General features: G+C 42.5%; 1 protein-coding gene across 3 annotated transcripts; it reads left to right on the top strand.

Annotated features, from left to right (window-relative positions):
* The first annotated feature begins 1,213 nt into the window (after positions 1-1,213).
* On the top strand, positions 1,214-20,442 carry Fbxo40 (F-box protein 40). 3 transcript variants are annotated; one of them, XM_076868288.2, is made up of 5 exons: positions 1,214-1,354; positions 1,520-1,629; positions 11,472-11,504; positions 12,494-14,410; positions 16,996-20,442. In XM_076868288.2, the coding sequence occupies exons 3-5, from the start codon at positions 11,502-11,504 to the stop codon at positions 17,206-17,208; spliced, it is 2,133 nt and encodes a 710-aa protein (XP_076724403.1). In that variant the 5' UTR covers positions 1,214-1,354; positions 1,520-1,629; positions 11,472-11,501; the 3' UTR covers positions 17,209-20,442. The 3 variants fall into 3 exon arrangements, with proteins under 3 accessions (XP_076724403.1, XP_076724401.1, XP_076724402.1); XM_076868286.2 differs by having other exon boundaries at positions 1,214-1,409; XM_076868287.2 differs by having other exon boundaries at positions 1,214-1,423.
* Positions 20,443-20,816: the final 374 nt, after the last annotated feature.

Raw genomic sequence — 20,816 nt, 5'->3', positions numbered from 1 at the left:
AATCCTCAATAAAATACTAACAAACTAAATCCAGCAGCTTATAGAAAATATTATATACTACCACCAAGTGTTGAACCAAATGGAAGTTTGGTTCAACATGCAAAAGTTGATCTATACAATATTAATAGAATAAAGCACAAAAGAACTCATGATCATATCAAGAGGCACAGAAAAAGTACCTGTCAAAATCCCATACCCTTTCAGACACTCAACAAACTAGGACAATCAAACTCTTCTCCTTCGACCTGATAAAGGCCATCTTTAGAAATCCACAGGTAACATCATACTGATCAGTGAAAGACTGAATGCTTTTCACCAATGGCCAGGGACAAATCAGGGATGGCCCCTTTCACCTCTCCTGTTCAACATTGTGTTAGCCATTCTAGGGAAGACAAAAATCCTCCAGAAAGTAAAGAAAATAAAAATACCTCTGTTCACAGATGGCATTAACTTATACATAGAACTTCATTAGGAATCCACAAGAATAGTATAGAACTTATAAACACATTCATCAAAGTTTCAGAATACAAAATCCATCTTAGAAATTTTTACAATGTTCATCTGCTGGTTTCTCATGCCAGGTAAGCTTATCCACATGGAAATACCTGCATGGAAGAATCCAATGGAGAGGAGAGTGCATTGGCTGTAATTTCAGTAGAATTTAACAAGACTGTTTTCAGTTAAAATACTTTCAAGTTACAGCTAGCATTGTTGAGCCCTCTGTATGTAGGAGACATTATTCATATCACTTACGTGTCTCAATGCATTATTACACATCGTCCCACCAAGTATCATTATGCTCATTTCACAACGGGAAAAAGTGAGGTAGAGAGTGGTTAAGTAATTTGGTCAAGTAAGCCATGGGACGGACCTTGGACAAGCAATTTACCTTCTCTGAACCTCTGTCTCATCATCTGCAAAAACAGAGTTGGAGCAAATGGCATCTAAGCCTCCTAACACCTCTAGTTCTGTACTTTGGACTTAGTCTACCCCTGATTTCTGAATTACAAACTGCCTTCTCCAGCCACCTGGGAAAGGCAAGGGCCAGCAGAGAACAGCTGCTGACTAGTCATGACAAGAAATCGGAGAAACAGCAACAGGACAGCATGTCACTTGCACAAGTCACTGTTTCAGCCAGCCACTGGGCTTAGGTGAGAAGCGTGGTTATAATTAGAGCAGCAGTCGTGCTGAATGCTCCACCAGTCTCCTGGGGCACAGCTGGACCTGTCCACTGCACACACAGGACTCCGAGGCTGCTCTGGCTTTGAAATAATCCTGCAAAGGGTTTTTCTCTTTCCTCGAGGGAAAGAAAGCCCACTGAAATAGAACCCATTTCCTATCAGGTTTTCCCTTGGTAATGTCATTCCAGTAGAGAACAAGTGATGATACAGAGGGGGAAGGAAAAAGTCGTAAGCTGAGCCTGGTCACATTGCCCCTTGTGATATAGTTTTATTTTTAACTTCAAAACACTTGAACTATTTCTGTTTAAGTTTTCTTCCCTTCCCTGCCTTCCCAACAGAACTCTGTCCTTTGCTGCTGCGGATACACCCAGGTACCTCCCGGAGATCTGCTTGCTCACCATTGAGGGAAACAGGAGCAGCAGATGCTGACTCAGCCTGCACTGTTAAGGTAAGCTCTTCAGTCAGGGGCAGGTGTTCCACGGGGACATTCAGATGATGAACATGCAGATGGAGACTTGCTGTGCATCACTTTTGTGCCTGAGGAAGTGGATTGTTGATCAGATTCATTGGGGGCGGGGGTTAGCCCCCAAGAATGAAACCCAACCATGTGTAAGCTACAGTGTCAAATTTAAAATCTTAGAGCGGCTTAGAATCTAAACTGCTGATAGTTTAGGTTCTTTCTTCTACAATTAACCAGAAAAGTTATGTGATAGGGGGAGCAGGTGGTAAGTACACAGGGGGAAAGCGCAGACCCAGAATTCCTATTTTCTAAAATCCAAACGCTAAGATCTTTTCTCCAATCTGCATTGTCTGTGTTCATTGCAAGTCATTCTCATGCAGCTTAAATTCCATCTACTGTATCACACTACCAGTTAATGCAACAGCTATACTCACTGCACACATATTTAAACTCTGTCTGCAGTAAGACTTGTTTTTCTCTTAACAATATTCCCTAAATGGGACTCTCTCCTCCCTAGGTCTCTTGAATCCAAATGCATCCACGGAATATAAGTGAATACAAGTTAAAGCTTTATATAGGTTTATACATCCAAACCAAAAATTGTTACAAACTTGAGACTTGCACATCCAGAGGAACAACAGCAAAATGATTGAAGATACAGGCAGTACTAAAAGCTATAAAATACAGCTAGATTATTCGTGGCTTCTGGAATAACTGTATAGTGTTGCATGCACACACACACACACACACACACACACACACACACACACCCCAAGGGTAACGGAGCACTGTTTATTTTCTTGTATTTCTCTGGTTCAAAGTTCAGCTAAGGACATTCTGGGAAGTAGCTTATGCAGCAAAAGGGATTCTGTATACTAAACTTGGAAGTGTTCAGGTGAAAGCCAGCAATGCCAACTCAAAGGAGACCTAAAGCAACCACTCAGATACCTAGTTTCTGGTTCCTTCTTGCCTGTCTCTATAACCTCCAGATATACTCATGACTCTGCACTAAGTGTCTGTGTTATAATTATGCCTGTTTGCTGGGCACAGTGAAATTCACCGTGTATAATTGCTTAACTTCATTTAATTTTGCCAGGGTTTCCATGGCACTAAATCTACAAAATGTATGCTGGGGTGCTATCCCAGTGAGACTAGATTACGCTGATTTAGCAGTAATAGAAAGCCTTCATTCAGAGCCACCCCTAGATAATAGCCAATTAAACAACGAAGGAGATTAAAAGCAGAGAGATGTCTGGTGTAGGTGGAGAACTGTAGATTGTGAAGTTGTAGAGATCTGGGGAGAGTGGTTAGGTTTTTAGGGTGTGGTGAAGTTAGTAAAAGCCTGAGGTTATGGAACCAGGTGTGGGAATCATTCTCAGTCAACTGGTTGTATATTTAAAAAAAAAAAAATCTCAAGATGCAAAAGGATTACTTCAATGGTTAACTTTAAACATTTCTTTCCCTAAAATTAAATATCTCCATTGTAGGGAAATAGGTTAATAATATATAATTAGAGTAATTCCTTGGCTGGTTAATAGGTTAAGAGTTAAAGTACATATCTTTGACCTTTAACTTTTAACCTTGTCACTTTCGCTGAAGTTGAAGCTCAGAAATAAATCATTATTACTAGGGCTAGCCACATGAGGAGGCAGAATAGTTAGTCACTGACATCATGTGAGGGGTGCTGAGAGGGCCCTTTACCTAAAAATATCTCCCTGACATCAACTCTGATTGCTACTAACTTTAAAATTATAGTAAAGAATGTTAAAACTATTATCTGTTAATCCCATTCTCTTTTGCTTGAGTCAGTGTTTAAAATACATCTCCTATACCTGCTATCATGACCTTCAATGAGTGACACTTGGCCACCACCCTTGCCTCATTCTTCCAGGCTCTGTCCAACTCAGCCCTCAGTACCATGTAGGCTGCCCTTGACCACCACCCAGCAGGTAGCTCTGGGTGGTGCTGTGGTTTCTCCAGACTCAATAACAACATCACAGTGCAGTAGAAAAGAAACATGTGATTAGACTCTGAGACCAAGGTACTTTCCTTCTCTGAGTCTTCCATTCTCTTCTAAAAAATAAGGTGAAACTAAATCCTGTCCTTTCAAAGTGATTTCCTTGCACCATCAGCATTGTCTCGAGCTGATTATAGGAGAGAGTCTCAGGCTTCACCCCAGTCCCACTGAATCAAAACCTGCACTTTAAAAAGATGGTCCCAGTGATTCTTAGTGGGAGAAGCTCTGGAGCAGAGGATTTCTTATCTGCCTGGTCCACACTTCTGATGGTATGGCTGAAGTGGTTCAGAGAATAAGGTCCTGGTAATACCCTGGGAATAAACCTGGTGGTGCTCAGTGTGTCTTTAACTCAATCCACTAAAGCTTCTTCCACCTAAGCTAGTTAGTTCCACCCTTTTTAAAAAGCACCCCCAATTAGCATCACCACAATTTCTTCCTAAATTTGTTTCCAGTTGCTCTCACAGCTCTTTCAAAATGCTACTTTCTTTTAGGTTCTGTTTAATTCAACTCCATCCTATTCTGTAAATACCAATTGAGTGTTGGGTGTGATAGCAGCAGCACCCACTCTCTGGCCCCTCAGAGCTCATGCAGCGTGTTCCTTGAGAGGCGATTGTGCCCTCCATTGAGAGTCCGTCAGAGCACCTTCCACTGCCTTGCTGGGCCTGCCAGTTTTGCACTTTGGCCATATGAACCTCTCCCTGCTCCCAGCTTCCAACAACCTCCACCAGTCTCTGCTGCTGTAGCAGCTAATTACAAGAGAGAAGCCCAGTTTGACTGGCACCTTCCATTTTCCTTAAAGAGCAGGAGAATGTAGGTAAACATTTAAACTTATACAAACTTGGGCCTAGGAAAGAAAAATGCCTTCAACTTGTCTTTGTGACATCTAAAAAGTTCCAGGCCTTCTGATGACAACAGCCCCCACCCCCCCGGGGGGGAGGGGGCAGTATCCCAGGCCTGAGCATACTATCTGAAATCATGAGCGCTTAAGGAATGCTTTGGGGGTGATTAAAGGAGCCCTGAGGATTATGGGGATTTACATTCTTAAAAGACCGAGGTAAGGTTATTTATTTATTTATTTATTTTTTAAAATGGAGTTTGAAGATTATTAAGCTGGCAGTGTTATGTAGGATACATTGGAGTAAGGGGCAACTGAAAATCGAAAGGCCAGCCAAGGGCCACAAGAGCGATACAATGTGAAGAAATTAAGGCCTGAAGAGGGAGGTGACCAGGAGAATGGCCTAAAAATTGAGTGACTTTGTTTATCTTTGATGCTCATCCAATTCTATGGGTTATTATCAGCCCTATTTTATGGATGACTAAATTAGCTTTGGGGAGATTAAATAACTTGTCAAAAAGTACTTAGCTACTTCATGAGAGTATTGATTGATGTACTTTACATTGGAGGTGTCACATAAGCCTCTTTGTGGAAGTAACCTGCAAGGTGATCTCTAAATAGGGAGAAGAAGCTTATAATGCAAATGAGAAACAAGGGGAGAATTCTCCCTGTAGAAGGAGAAAGTGTGTGTGGGTCTCATGCTGGAGTAAGTCACAAGGTGGAGCCAAGTGCACAAGGGCAAGAGATGAGGTCAAAGGGCAGGAGACAGCTCTTACATGGCCTTGTGAACCTTGACAAGGACTTCACACTTTATTTCTTGTGATGGATTTGGATGGAGATTTTAAGCAGGGAAGTAATGACCTAATTTTATAAATTGTTAAATCACACTTTCTGCTGGCAAATATGGATTATGGGGTACAAATTAGGGGACTGCAACTGTACTGCAATGAGAGATCATGGTGCTTGGGCTTGGGCAGTGGTGGTGGAGGATATGGAATGATAGAATTACCCACCAACCTTCCCCATTAACTGGCAGTAGTTCTTTTCTACCTGGAAGCACAATACCAAGCTGTTATAGCCCAGTGGTTCTCAAACTGGAGCTTCCATAGAATCAGCTGGATTCAGTAGATCTAGGGTAGGGCCTCAAATCTGCACTTCCAACCAGCTTCCAGGTAATACGCTATTTGCCTGGGGACCACACTGCCTTTGCTAATCATTTTACTACGTTCTGAGTGGTCCACACAGCACTATGTTCAGCATCATATCAAACTGTTGCCAGGTTCTAAATGCTCTCCTATTTCTTTAATGAAATATCCATTCCTTATACTCACATATCTGGTCCTCCCACAACTCCACTTCAGCTACATCCAATACACAGTAAAATCTCTTTGGACTAATTTAAGTCTAAATTATGTTATTTTGACCACTGTCCCCTCTAGACAGGGGAACTTTAAAATTCATTTTAGGAGGGGGAAAGTATATTGATCATGTGCTTGACTGAAGTTCATTCATAAGAGGATGGGATGCATTACCTTTTCAGTCTGGAAATGAGAATTCAAAGATGAATACAAGAGCATAGAACTTGAAGGGCTCAGGCATAGATTTTTGTCAACTTTTTCACAGTAAAGAGTTTCTATCATCTGTGTGATTGATTTAGTATGTACTTCACTTTAAATTTCAGAATTCATATTTTAGTACAGATTTTTAACACCAAACCTTTCCCTTTTACATCTGTGTTCCATGAAATGCAAAGCCATCAGACCTAGATCTTCCTCTTGTTTCCTCTACTCAGAGGGAACATAATATGGGATAAGGTTCAGAGACATACCAAAACAAAACGAAAACTTCTCTACAGAGATGGAGATGGTTCCTCATGAAGAACACCTGACTCCTTTACAATAGGAATAGATCATAGACATGGCCACCCTGCTGTGTCCCAACTCTAGCCATGGACTTGCATCCTCCCAGACCAGTGAAATGGACCACATATGTCTCTGTGGGTCTCTGAACATTGTGTGATATAGCAAAGAGCATTGGGTTTGAAGTCCAACAAACCTAGGCTTCTTTTTGCATCAGTATCCTTGTGTGTAAACTGAAAATGGTTATACCCACCTCACCTGGTTGTTGTAAGGACTGAATGAGATGATATAAGTACCAAATTTTATTTCTCTTCCTCCACAACACCCAAATCACAGACACAAATATTTCACTGTAGAAAAGTCAGACAGACCCCATGGAGGAAAAGAATCCAGTCTCTATGCACAATGAATCAAGATTAATCAACACAACGGTCATCTTATGTCACAAGGCAACCATTGATATATCTAATTTGATTAACTTGAGGCAACACTGATCTGCTCCAACTTAAGGTGAGCAATCAACTGTCCAAATCCTGGGATGTGAGACTTTTAAATGCTGAACCTGGGGAGTCCCAGGCAAACCAGCAATAATTAGACTATCAGGTATTCCAGATCGGTCCTTATTTCAGTGGGAATAATTTCCCCAGATACACAACGAAAGGTTCAGATGTGATTTTTACGCTCTTTGGCTCTATTTCTCTCTCTCTTTCTTTCTACTGTCAAACTTCTCCAGAATAGCCTCCACCCACCATTCTTTCTGCTCAGCACATGTCTTCTCTCAAAGTCACTCATCTGGATGTAGCTCTGGAGCCTGAAAGAGGATCTTTAAATAGCAGCATTAAAAGCAGTGGGGGAGAGTCGCTTTTTCTGTGCCAGCATGCATTGTTTTCTCTTAAAGGAATATTTCCAAATAACTTCACAGGATGGAGAGCATTAAACCTATTCCACAAATGTTCCCACTTTAATAACACTATTCCCAGGAACCATACTCCATAACACTGAGGGCCAAGAAGGGATTGTGTCCCTCCAGCCAGACATATCCCTGCTGCCAGGGCCGAGTTTGCATAGGTAGCTCACTGAACTAGCCAAGCCCTTCTTTTCTCTTCCCAGGAACTGAGCTCCACTTCATTACACAGCAAGCTGGCAGATAGGAAGCCAGATATTGCTGACGCTGGGATCTTTTTTCATATAATCCTGTTCCACTTGTGATCTGCCTCTTCTTTCTCACCTGAAAGCCAGAAGGAGCCCCTGAATTTTCCAGACTCCTTCTTTTATTCACAAGTTGCTTTTCTGCAGAAAGTTGATGGTCACATTCTCTCAGCCAGGTCACAGGCCTGCCTGTCTTGCACTATGTGCTTAACAGCTTTCCCCTCCCTCTGAGCAAATGCCACATTTCAAATGGCTCAAGGTCCCACAGCTGAAATGCCACATTTACTCTGGCAAAAGCTCTTTGGAGACCTCCCATAAGCGGTGGCAATGTTGTCATTGTTCTTAATTTTGCAGTAGCACTTGAGGCATGCCCACCCCTGCCTTTATATCTGTGCCAATATCGTTCTGACTTGCTGAGCTCTCTCCTCTGGCTCTACTTCTTCCTAATGTGCCTCAAAGTGGTCACACATGGCCATGGATGCCATGGCTCACATACCTATTCTGGTGTTCTCACTTCCTTAGGCAGTGCTTCCCCTCTCACTTTTAAGTGGATAAGTTCTCAAATCTGCATCACTGTATTCCAGTCCCTCACCTTCCCATCCACATGATCTACCAGTATCTCAAGCAACTTGTATTACGTTGCTGGACCCATCTTTCTTCCAAAGATGGTTTCCTCTCAGACATCTATTTTTCTCAAAATTATAGCCAATATTCTCCCTTTCTCATTCAAAAATTTGGTATCAACTTTGTCTCTTCTTTCCCCATCTCTAGCATGGAACAAAAATATGATTCCTTCTTTGTAATATTTCCTGTCTGCCTGTTTTCAATATCACCAATAAAATCAGCCATCATGTTCTCTAAAAAGCATTTTCTAACTGCAGATACTTCTGCTCCACTCATCCCTCTACTGCTCTCAGTCAACACCCAAATTACAACAGAAGCCATTTTAGGCTCCCTATGGAGTATCAAATAATTCCAGATTTTTAAGTCTAATATTTAATAATTTCCAAAATAAGGCCACATTTTCCCCTAGAAGTGAACTGGGGTATGGCAAGAGTGTTAAATGATCAGAAGCTGGATTCTTGAATCCAGAATATGTGCTCCTTTCTTGAACATATTATATTCCATTTCAGGTTATCTTAGTTAATTTTGATTGTATAATAAGATACCATAGACCAGGTGGCTTATAAACAACAGAAATTTATCTCTCACAGTTCTGGAGACTGGGAAGTCCAAGACAAAGATGCTCATGATGTTTGGTGAAGGCCTGCACACTGGTTCATAATCTTCTTGCTCCATATTCATATGGCAGAAAAGACAAGGAACCTGTCAGGCTTCTTTTATGAGGGCACTAATTCCATTCACGAAGGCTCTGCCCTCATAATTAATCACCTCTGGGAAACCCCACCTTCAAACACCCTCACATATGGATAAGATGGCAACATAAGAATTTGGGGGAACACAAACATTTAGACGATAGCACAGTCCAATTCCCTCAAGCTTCCCGCTGTGTTTGTTCACACCTTGGTCTGTCTTCCACTGAGTCCTGAACCTATTTGAGGATCTGTCCTGTGGCTTCTCACCTGCCCTGACTCTGGATGATTAGGTGGAAAGAGCACTGCAGCATAGTCCCTTTTTCATGATCACTTGGTGGGCCTAGTTGGGGTTCTCATTAATAAGAACAGGGTTCTCATTAATGTGCATTAGAATCATATGTGGTCGGGTGCAATGGTGCATGCCTCTAATCCCAGTGACTTGGGAGGCTGAAGCAGTGAATCACAAATTCAAAGTCAGCCTCAGCAACTTAGTGAGGACCTAAGCAACTTAGAGAGAGACCCTATCTCAAAAGAAAAAAATTAAAAGGGCTGGTGGGAACATCACCAGTTAAACATCTCTGGGTTCAGTACCTGCTATGAAAATCATCATCATTGTCATTATTACATGGGCAGGGTGTTAAGATTGTAAATTCCAGTACACACCCCGAATTTGGTGGCCAGAACCCACAGCAGCACTATCTAATAGAACTTTCCACGAAGATGGAAACGTTCTGTGTTGTCCAATTGAGTGGCTACCAGCCAGATGTGGAGAATAAGCACTTACAATATGGCTAGCATGACTGGGGAACTAAATCATTCATTGTGTTTTATTTTGATTTATTTAAATTTAAATAGCCACATTTGGTTGACAGTATTGAACATTGCAGATCTATGAGTCAGATCTATACACATCACAACTGATTCTAATGAAAATAGTATCTAAGGTTCACTTTGACAAGCAGTCCAGGTAACTCATACTCCTTACTGACACATGGCAGGTAATCAACAAATGTTTGTTGAATGCATGGATGAACAAGTGAATAAACAATGAACCAGACTATAGTTTTCTTGAGATTTAAGACTGTCACTCCTTAAAAGGAAAATCTGAAGGGACAGTTTCAGACAAAAGAGGCTAAAAAGACTTAACCAAATGCAATAAACGGGCCTTGAAAGGATCCTTGTTCAAAATTAAACATTAAAAAAATTAAAAATTGGGCTGGGGATGTGGCTCAAGCGGTAGCGCACTTGCCTGGCATGCACGGGGTGCTGGGTTCAATCCTCAGCACCACATAAAAATAAAGATGTTGTATCCACTAAAAACTAAAAAATAAATATTAAAAAAATTCTCTCTCTCTCTCTCTCTCTCTCTCTCTCTTTTTAAAAAAATTAAAAATTATGGAAAACATTTTTGGAACAACTAGGGAATTAGTAATATAAACATGTGACATGACATTAATAAATAAATTTTAGTTTTCTTAAACAAAATAATGTAAAAATTACCAAAGAAAATGTCTTCATTCTTGGAAATGCATGCTGAGTACTTAGGAATGAAATGTCATGATATCTTATTTTCAGTCAAAATGTTTATGAGAGAGAGAAAGAGAAGAAGGGGAGAGAAAAATGGTAAAATGTTAATAGTTGTTGAATCTAGGTACAGTGTTTTGGGGTGCTTTTTTTTTTAAATGTCCCTTAAACTTTTAAATATATTTGAAAATCTTCAAAAAAAAAAATATTGGGAGAAAACTCACCCCTAATAAATTGACAAGATAAGGACTGTTCTGAGTTTCATACATTTAAAACTCATTAACTTCTCCCTACAGTGCTACAGGGCAGGTACTCTTATCATCCTCCCTTTACAGATAGGAAAACTGATGAACAACGAGGTGGAAGTCACTTTCTCAAAGTCTTATAGCTGCTGACCTGTAGCACCAGGGTTGAGCCTTGTGTAGTCTGCCTCCTACTGTGCACTCAGAAAACTCCACTTTCTCTGGAAAAATCAGAAGACCTGGCAACACATAAGACCAATTAATTGACCAGAATCCCTGAAGGCACAGAATCTATTTCCTATTTCGCCTGCAACTGAGGCCTTTGGGGTTTTGACCCCTGTTCTGACCACAACACGGTGGCAGACACTAAGGTGATGGCACATGACAGATATGTCACAGACATTGCCCAGACATTGCCCAGACCAACTTGGCTATCAGGCTGACCTCTCGTTAGTCGTGAAGGTCCAGTGAGAGAAAAGTGAGGAGGTAACTTGGGCAGATTGGGAAAGTATAGGACAGAGAAGTAGGAGCCCTAGAATAACTGTCAATAGACAATGGAAAAAAAATGGCAAGAAACAGAAGTTGCGCGTCCCGTCGGCGTAGGTAATGTGCTGCATCAGAGGGCACTGGGGTCAGTGCACGAGCACAGGCTAGCATGACCTGGGTTGGAAACCTGACTCCATCACTTACCAGTGTGTGACCTGGCTAAGTTACTTTACTTCTTTAAGCTTCCATTTCCTTGACCATAAAATGGAAGCACCACTTCCAGGATGGTGAGAAGAATTAAATGAGAGAGAACGTGGAGTGTCTTTGGCCCCTGTTAATATAAATAACCATAATATTTTTCTTACTAATCATTAATATTCATATCTTCATATTTTCCCCTAGAGTTAAGAAGCAAGAAGAAATTGGGAAGCTATGGTAAGTGCCAGAATGTTTGTTGGAGCTTCACCTTTCAGTCAGGGTCTTGATTTATTTAGCCTGTAGCCCAAACAGCTGGCAGACTTGTCCTTATGATTTGGTGATATTTATTGGCAAGAAATTAACACGGAGTAAGGGGAAAGCAGAGAGTAGAAAACAATTTGTGAGCAAACAGTTTTAATGAAAATATTTAAATAAGGTTCCCAACACATAGGAATGTAGATGTTTGAGGAGATGGAAATGCTAATTGCCCTGATTTGATTATTACTCATTATCTATGTGAACTGAATTATCCTACTATACCCCATAAATACATACAAATATTGTGAATTAAAAGTTAAAAAATAATATAGCAAAAAAGTGAACAATATCCTAATTGACTAACAATTCCTTCAGAAAATATTATCGAGTACCTACAATGGTCCAGGCCTGGTATCAGGTGCTAGGAATGCAGATGTGAGCAAAACCAGACACAGCACTTTCTCCTCCCAGCACACCTCTGGAGATGATTGAATGAATGACAGCACACAATTTTCTGGAATGTTATCTGCCATTATAAAGAAACACTGCAAAGAATCAATACCAATCTAGTTTTATGTCATAATAGAAGTTCAAAACACAGGATTCAAAGTTGTATTCACAGTATTAACCTTATAAATCATACATAAGCTACAACTCAATAACAAAAATTGTCGATGTCATAGATCATTCATTACATTCAGCTTTTTTTGTTCTTTTCTAAACATAGGTACTATATAGGTAGGATGAACACTGGAAACATTTTAAGAGTTGATAGTTGTTATTTCTGGCATGTGGGACTTGGAGGGATTTTTTTCTTCTCTATAATCATCACTAGATTACAAGGTTCCTATAAAAATCATGAGTAGACAGGAAAGAAGCAAATTAAAACACTGTCTCAGACGTGCACTGAGCTTCTCTTAACCGCATTCATTTTTTTTTCTCTCTTCCCTTGCCCTTGGTGTGTCCAGGGCAGGGTACACAGGCCCCCACCTGGGCCACACAGGCATTGTGAAGGATGTATCAACCGCCACTGCCATGTTCCTGTGGAGCCCAACGTCTCCTGCCTGGTGATAAGCTGCCACCTGCTCTGCGGTGCAACCTTCCACATGTGCAAAGAGGCAGAGCACAAGCTCCTCTGTCCTTTAGAGCAGGTTCCATGCCTCAACTCTGAATATGGCTGCCCCCTTTTAATGTCCCGCCACAAGCTGGCCAAGCACCTGCAGATGTGCCCGGCCAGCGTGGTCTGCTGCTCCATGGAATGGAACCGCTGGCCAAACGTGGACTCAGAAACAATCCTTCATGAGAACATCATGAAAGAGACCCCCAATGAGGAGTGTTTGGATACAGCCCTGGCCCTCCAGGATCAGAAGATTCTCTTCGGATCCTTGAACATGGTAGAGCTTTTCCCAGAAACCAGAGATGCCACGGAGGAGGAGCCAACCAGCAATGGTGATGCCAACTGGGAGGAAATGGAAGGAGCAGTGGGAGGACCAGATGCCAGTTTGGTACCACACAACGGTTTGTCAGCACCCAACGGGGAGATGAATGAGTTGAGTCAAGAAGAACGAGAGGCACTAGCCAAGACCAAAGAAGGGATGGACCTGGCCAAGTTCAACAAGTGGGAAAACATGTTCAGCAAAGAACATGCAGCCTCTGCTTTAACTAGTTCATCAGCAAATTGTGAGAGCAAGAGCAGGGATGGTGCAGGGACAGAACAGATTTCCGACGGCAATAACGTGGTAGAAGGAGAGGCTGCTGCCAACGGCGAAGAACCACAGCAAGACCAGAAGCAGCAGGACTTTCCCGCAGTAATGGAAAAGACAGGCCTTGCCCCCTGGCAGGATGGTGTTCTGGAAAGACTGAAAACAGCTGTAGATGCAAAGGACTATAATATGTATCTAGTGCACAATGGGCGGATGCTCATTCACTTTGGTCAGATGCCTGCTTGTACCCCCAGGGAGAGAGACTTTGTTTATGGCAACCTTGAGGCTCAAGAAGTTAAGACCGTTTACACCTTCAAAGTTCCTGTGAGCTACTGTGGGAAGCGAGCAAGAATTGGGGATGCCATGTTGAGTTGTAGGCCGAGTGAACACAAGGCCGTAGATACTTCTGACTTGGGGATCACCGTGGAGGACCTGCCAAAATCAGACCTCATCAAGACCACCCTCCAGTGTGCTTTGGAAAGAGAACTCAAGGGCCACGTCATCTCTGAATCCAGGAGCATCGATGGGCTGTTCATGGATTTTGCCACACAGACGTACAACTTTGAGCCAGGACCGTTTTCCTCGGGGACAGTGCTGGCTGATCTCCTGACTGCTGCCAACCCAGGAGGACTTCATGTAGAGCTCCACAGTGAGTGTGTGACGAGGAGACACAACAAGAGTAGCTCTGCTTTTACTTTCACCTGCAACAAATTCTTCAGAAGGGATGAATTCCCCCTGCACTTCAAGAACGTCCACACAGACATTCAGTCATGCCTCAACGGCTGGTTCCAACACCGATGCCCCCTTTCCTACCTGGGATGTACGTTTGTTCAGAACTATTTCCGTCCCCCAGGACAAAAGGCCAAAGTGATCTACAGTCAGAAGCTCAAGACCTTTGCCATCAAGCCCGAGGTTGCTCCAGAGCTGAACGAGAGCAGGAAGAACAACCATCTCATAGACCAAGGAGGAAAAAGCCAGAACTCTCTAACCAGCCTGCCCCTGGAGGTTTTGCAGTACATTGCTGGGTTCTTGGACAGCATCAGCCTGTCCCAGCTCTCCCAGGTGTCTGTGCTGATGAGGAATATCTGTGCCACCCTGTTACAGGAGAGAGGGATGGTCCTCTTGCAATGGAAGAAGAAGAAGTACTCCCATGGAGGCACCTCCTGGAAAGTCCACAGAGAGGCAAGTTAATATGCATTCACTCAGTCAACAAATACTTGTAAAGAGCTTTTTATGTGCCAAGCATTGCACTAGATGTTGGGACAGTTGTTAGAATTAAGACTGATTCAAGGAGATCAGTCTATTAAGGGAGACAGACCCTTCTCCATGGTGGTGTGTCCCCAGATTGCTTAACTGGTTCCCTTTGCCCTCCAGCTTCCAGTGAGGCTAAAACCATGGGAGGGAAGGAGGGAGGAAGAACAGGGTTGAAGGATCCACTCTCCTGGTTCCTTCCCTTCATGCCCCTTTCAGCTAAGGTGGCTGCCTCTGGTGGCTCTCCCCACACAGTTACTCATTCTGGGTTCCTATGACAGCCTTCTTCCCCTTCAGGCCTAGAGGAATGACTCTATACTGTTACTAAGGTTGGATACTCTACAGGATCTCATGGCTTTCCTGTACCTTGCCCATATATTTGTAAATCATTCCTCTTAAAAATTCTCTTAACGTGACCCCATTTGTGTGTGCCATCTGTTTCCTGCTTGGACTCTGATTAATACAGTAGGGCAACATTCTTCTCAGTCCTATGTCAACTGATTCTTGGTTATTGTTTGTTTTGTAGTGCTGGGATTGAACCCAGAACCTTGGGCATACTAAGCAAACACTGTATCGGTGAACTACACCCCAGCCCTCAATGGTTCTTTCAAGAATAGTTTTTGCCATTGATAAAGGCATTTTGAAATTCTTCATGAATTCAATCTACTGATCTCTCCCTTGGTTCAAATACTTAATTTTTCAGGAAACTTTGTTGTATTAAAGCATCCCTTTCCTTCAGTAAAATTTTTGTTTCTTTTTCTCCATTGGGTCATATTTGCTTATGACTTCTACAGAAGTGAGACTCCTAATTCATCATATCTAAGTGCCTGTAATGTCCTTTTTTTGGTAACGGGGATTAAACTGAGGGATACTTCACCACTGAGCTGAGCTACATCTCCAGACCTTTTCATTTTTTATTTTTGAAATAGGGTCCCCCTAATTTGCTCAGGCTGGCCTTGAACTTGTGTTCTTCCTCCCTCAGCTTCCCAAGGAGCTGGGATTACAAGTATGTGCCACCAAACCTGGCCTGTAATGTTCTTTCTCATAGTAAATATGTTGGTAATATGAACCAAGAATGAATAATACCTATTTAGGTAAATAATTCTATAATATTACTATTGCAGTTCTTCCTAATAGGTGGGTGTTTAAGAGCTGCATTGGGGAATGAGAAGTGTTTGCATCTATTTTTGTTGACTATATCTAAAATGTGTATTTCCATTGGATCACCTAGACAGTCTTGTTCAAACATAATTATAAGACACTCTCTTATGAATCCATGTCTGCATCCATGTGCTAAACACTGACTCTGATTAATACAGAATTAATTCATTAATTAATACATTAATCCTCATGCTAAGGATAAATAGTGAATGAGATACTGTTTTTTGAAAGAGTGTTGTCTAAAACTACTTATTATCTTCCTCTACAAAACAGATGCAAATAATTTAATTTACATACTAAAAATTACATTTTTCTTTTTGGGGGGAGTGAGGTGGGAGTGGGGGGAGGTAAGTTTCAAGTTTGTTCCTAATTCTTGGATATCATTTGGGACAAACTGATTTACTTCCAGAAAAGAATAAACAGAATTTAATTGGGGCTAAAGGATATTCACATTAAAATGGCTTTTGGAGTAAAAAGGGAAATAATTCCAAGATCCCAAGAAATAGTTTATTTTTTGCACAAGACAAAACACTGAGGGTGAAGCAGTCAGGCTGAAAGGGTACCAGGTGCCAAGGGTGCCAAGCCTCATAGCCACATTTTAAAACTAGTAGCTTTGCCATCACCTCCCAGCTGGAAAGACCAGAGAGTGTTTTATTGAGTACTGACTCAACTCATAGAACTCTCCATTGAGGTAAGACCTTAATTTAGTTAGAATACTTCTAATTTCAAGCAGGTAGAAAAGCAATTAAAAATACCATAAACAATAAATGGAATTTATTAGCCTATATAACTCAAAAGTCCTTAGCTAACAGTTTCAGGTAAGGCTTGATTTAGCAACTCAAAAAATTCCCCAATGTTCTTTGTACTTTCTGTTTCTTTGTTTCCTCAATATTGGCTCCATTCTAAGACAGTTCTCTGGTGGTCCCTGGAGGCTGTTGACACCTCCTAGGACTACAGTTCCCAGTTCAAGTACAGAAGGAGAAAGCGAATCTGCTTTTTGAAATCTCAAACAAAAGTGCTGGGGTAGAATCCCATTGGTGCTAATTGTCCTGATTTAAACTGGGTCTACTCTAGAACTAACAGTTGCTAGTGGAAGGACAGGGGAAGGTAGGTGTATGTCAATATGCTGATCTGTGTCAGTCATTCCCACACAACTGCAAGGCTGTCTGGGAAGATTATTAATTGGAAGGGGGAAGCTTAAATTGGACTCTGGGGAAGAAACTAACAAAAGTCAAATGCCACTGAACACTCTGGAAGGAAGTAGAGAGAGGTGTTGTTTCCTTATCCTGTTCAAACACAGCCAGCCTGGGGGCGTTGCCCCAGGTTTATCTTAAAGTTTTTCCCTTTCTCCACAGATCTGGCAGTTCAGCAGCCTCTTCTCCCAAATCAAGAGCTGGGAGTTTAATGAAGTCACCTCCATGTCTGAGCATCTGAAGGCCTGTCCTTTCAACATCATAGAGCACAAGACTGACCCGATTCGTTTGACCAGCATGTGTCAGCCCCGTGAGCAGGCCCAGGAGAGCTTAGTCTCCACCTTTAGAACTAGACCACGAGGAAGACACACCTAGAGATTTGGATGGCATCATTCTTGAATTTTTCCTTGGAGTGATTGAAAGCAGGACTGAGAATGGTTTGAGAAACCCCTGCTGTAACTGCATATTCTGCTTCATTGCATGTATTGGAACATATGATGTCTTTCAAAACCTCAGCAATTGTACTAGATCTAAGAATTTCCTAAGCGATGACTTATATGATAATGCCACACTGTGACTTAGTTTTCTTTTTCTTTTTTCTAAAATAGATAAATCTGAGGAGAGAATAAGTAACTGAGGCCATTTGGAAAGGAATACAAGTCTTTAGGAGGTGAGAGAGCAATGGAATTTCGTAACCAACATAAGCCCATGATTTTACACGGGGCTTTTTGGTTTAAAAAACTTGCATATTGGCAGGGCAGACAGTGGATGGACAGCGAGTTACTTCCTAGGATGCAGAGTTAACTCCCAGGGTGCCAGGGTGGAGGGCACCCAGCTCCAAGGTTCTGAAGCTGGGCTTGTCTTGACAGTCAAGTTCAGGGTGACTTTTGGTGATCCTGATGCCTCTAAACCCAAGTAGTCCCAACGCAGCCTGATAGAACAGAGCCCCCTGGCTGAGCACAGCAGCCTGGAGGATACCGCAGGCCAAAAGGTAAGGACAGCAACGAGGTCACCGAGTCTCTTGTGTAGATTCTTAGCAAGGTATAGAAAGGAAGCCTTGAAAAACGAGGGAGAGTCCAGAGGAGACTCTGTATTTTCAAAGAAAGGACAAAAGCCTCAAGCCTACTTTTTAATGTTTTTAATAATGATTCAAGGGTCAAGGTTGTTTTTTCCTGAGACGTATATTATAGGTCTGGGTGAAGGAGAGCATAGGCATAGCCCAGTGCCACCCTATGTCTGAAATGACCTCCATACATGATGCCAACCTCAGTGTCATGCCAGGACACACAGGGAAGCTGAGGAGACTACGTGTTGGGTAAAGTCCAAACAAGACCCCCCACAGTTCCTGTGGTACTGGTCCACAGGAATCATACACCACTTGGATAGTCCACTGGGGGCCCTGGAGAGAAAGACATATGAACACAGTGGTTCCTTGGATTGTCCCAAGCTTGCTGGTCATTCCTCCAGCCTGTCAAAAACAGATGCTACTGCTGTTTTTGATAACAAACCATGAATATTCACAAGCACATAAGTACAGGGAAATGTCCCCAATAAACTTGCAATCCCTAAAGCCGAGTTCCTAGTGGAACTCCTAGCCACTTGGAACCCGGACTAGCTTCACTACTGAGCTACCTCCCCAGTCCCTTTTCATTTTGAGGCAGGGTCTCACTATGTTTCTGGAGCTAGTCTTGAACTTGCGATGCTCCTGCCTCAGCCTCCCAAGATGCTGGGGTTACAGGTGTGCACCCACCACTGTGCCTAACCAGAACTACTGACATTTTGAATTGGATAATTCTTTGTCATAATGGACTATTCTATATATTATAGGGTATTTAGCAATACCCTTGGCCTCTATTAAATCCACCCCCCCACCCCACAGTAGCACTCACACAGTGAACAGCCAAAAATGTCTCCAGATATTGCAGAATGTCCTCTGGGAGCAAAGTGGCTGCAGGCTGAGAACCACTGTCCTAAGGAATATCATAGCAATAAGATAGGATATGCTTATTTTTCAGTACAACAGAATCTTGTTGCACATAGCCATCCACAATGGCTGTGGTTTAATGCTGCCCTTATGTATCTACTAAATAGGTTTTAGATGTCAGGTGATATTAAGTCGGAAACCAGATGGATCCAGTTGTTTGATATGGCTTCATGTCCCCGGGCCATATGGAAGAATATGTATTTTCTGCTCTCTCCAGTTATGTCCAGGAAAGTTATTTGTCTTATGTTTATGTCCTTCTTACCTTAATCAGTGCCATTTTCCAAGCAGTTCTAGCTGTTCTCAAGCAAGTGAGAAATAGGAAAAAGGGAGGACAGAACAAAAGGGAAGTAGAGAAAGAATTCACCCAACAAAAGAAATTGGCTCATTCATCTGGGTGCTTGTTTTGACTGGGTCGCCCAGTTCAGAAATGCTGTAGATCCCACCTCTGAGAAGAGTCAAGATGGTGGTAGAGCAAGCCCCAGACTAGAAATATGCTCATCTTTCATTATTATGTGCCACTTGGTACTATTTGGTAACGTAATCTTACTTTTTCTAATGCTTATTGTTTGATTTATATTTCACATTTATATATGTCATTGTTTTCTAAAAATATAACTGGAGTGTGATCTAAGGCTTTACTCAGTGAAGATGAGTAACTAGAAGCAAACTCTGGATGTCAGGTGTGGGAAAGAAGAAAGGAAGAGAGTTCTCTGGGTGTCAGTTACATGCGTTTGGAATCTGGTCCTTCTTATGTGGAGGAATAATGCTCCCAAAGCCAGGATTTCTAATTAGAAAAAGAGAGAAAGAGGAACTACGGACAGAGGACGATGAGTCAGGGCTGTGGTTGAGGAGCAACCACAGAGGCATGAAGAGAGCAGAAGGCTTTCCCTCCACTGCGCGGGTGGGCGGGGCACGGGTTCAGGACACGCCCCCTGATGGAGGGCGGGGCGCTCCTTGAGGCACTTTCCTCTCCCATTTGCTCCCTTCAGAAAGGTACTGATTTGGTCAACATCATCAAACACATTTATAAGATAATTGTCCATATTGCAGGAAACCAGGGTACTGCTGGTATCTCCTAGCTCCTAGAGGAGAGAGCAGAGGGAGCAGGAGGGGACCTTATCAGAGAGGCTGTGGGGAGACAGATGATTGATTAGTGAGGTGAGGCTGTAGTGAGCAGGAGGAGCAGGGAGCGCCTAAGGAAGAGGCAAGGCAGCTAGACATGGCTTCAGAGTCAGAAGCACCCGAGGTGGGCAGAGAGGGCTGTGTCACAGGAATAGAGCCTCAACAGAGCCCCTGATGAGCATCACAGCCCAGAAAGGCAGACCAGGGCAGAGACCAGCTGAATGTGGAGGGCAGGGTCTGCAGAACTGGGCCAGAAAGGACTCTGTGGCCTTAGCAGCACAGGGATCTAGAAAAGAACTTTTCTCCTCTTCTGAAGGGAACAGTGAAAAAGCAAAGTGGAACTTGGAGATGGATCAGGAAGACTGCTGTAAAAGTCTGCCTTCTGTGTGAAATCAAATCAAACTGAAATGAAGAATGATATTGTGTAGATGTGATGATCTATTGCTATATATTGGAAATCCCAGTGTCTCTATAGGAGGAAATAAAGGCTGCTTTGCACTCACCTTTGAAAGGTTAAGGTGTGTGAATCTTGTGAGTTATATCTAGAGACAGTTTTGTGATTTGCTGGCGTAGAAGTCATTATCGAAACTGAGGACTGTTGTGTGTCTTGAAGAAAAGTCAAGAACAAGCTTGAAGCGTGCAGCTCTCTAGGTGCCCCCGCAGCTCACCAATTCTGATGAAGTCCTGGAGCAACTGTGGATCTCAGCCACTAATCCTAGTTCCTCCTCCTCCACCCCAATGCCTTCTCCCTCTGTGAAAGCTGGACTCAACTTGGATGCTGGTAACAGCATAGATTCTATGTCCTATCAATCAAAGATCATCTACACCAAATCCCCCACTTTGTGCCCTCGAATCTTCTGTCTCTGACCTTTGCTGA

Source organism: Callospermophilus lateralis, chromosome 10 (assembly GCF_048772815.1).
Source record: "Callospermophilus lateralis isolate mCalLat2 chromosome 10, mCalLat2.hap1, whole genome shotgun sequence".
In the NCBI taxonomy this organism is placed as follows: Eukaryota; Metazoa; Chordata; class Mammalia; order Rodentia; family Sciuridae; genus Callospermophilus; species Callospermophilus lateralis.
This window is presented reverse-complemented; position numbering and strand designations above follow the sequence as displayed.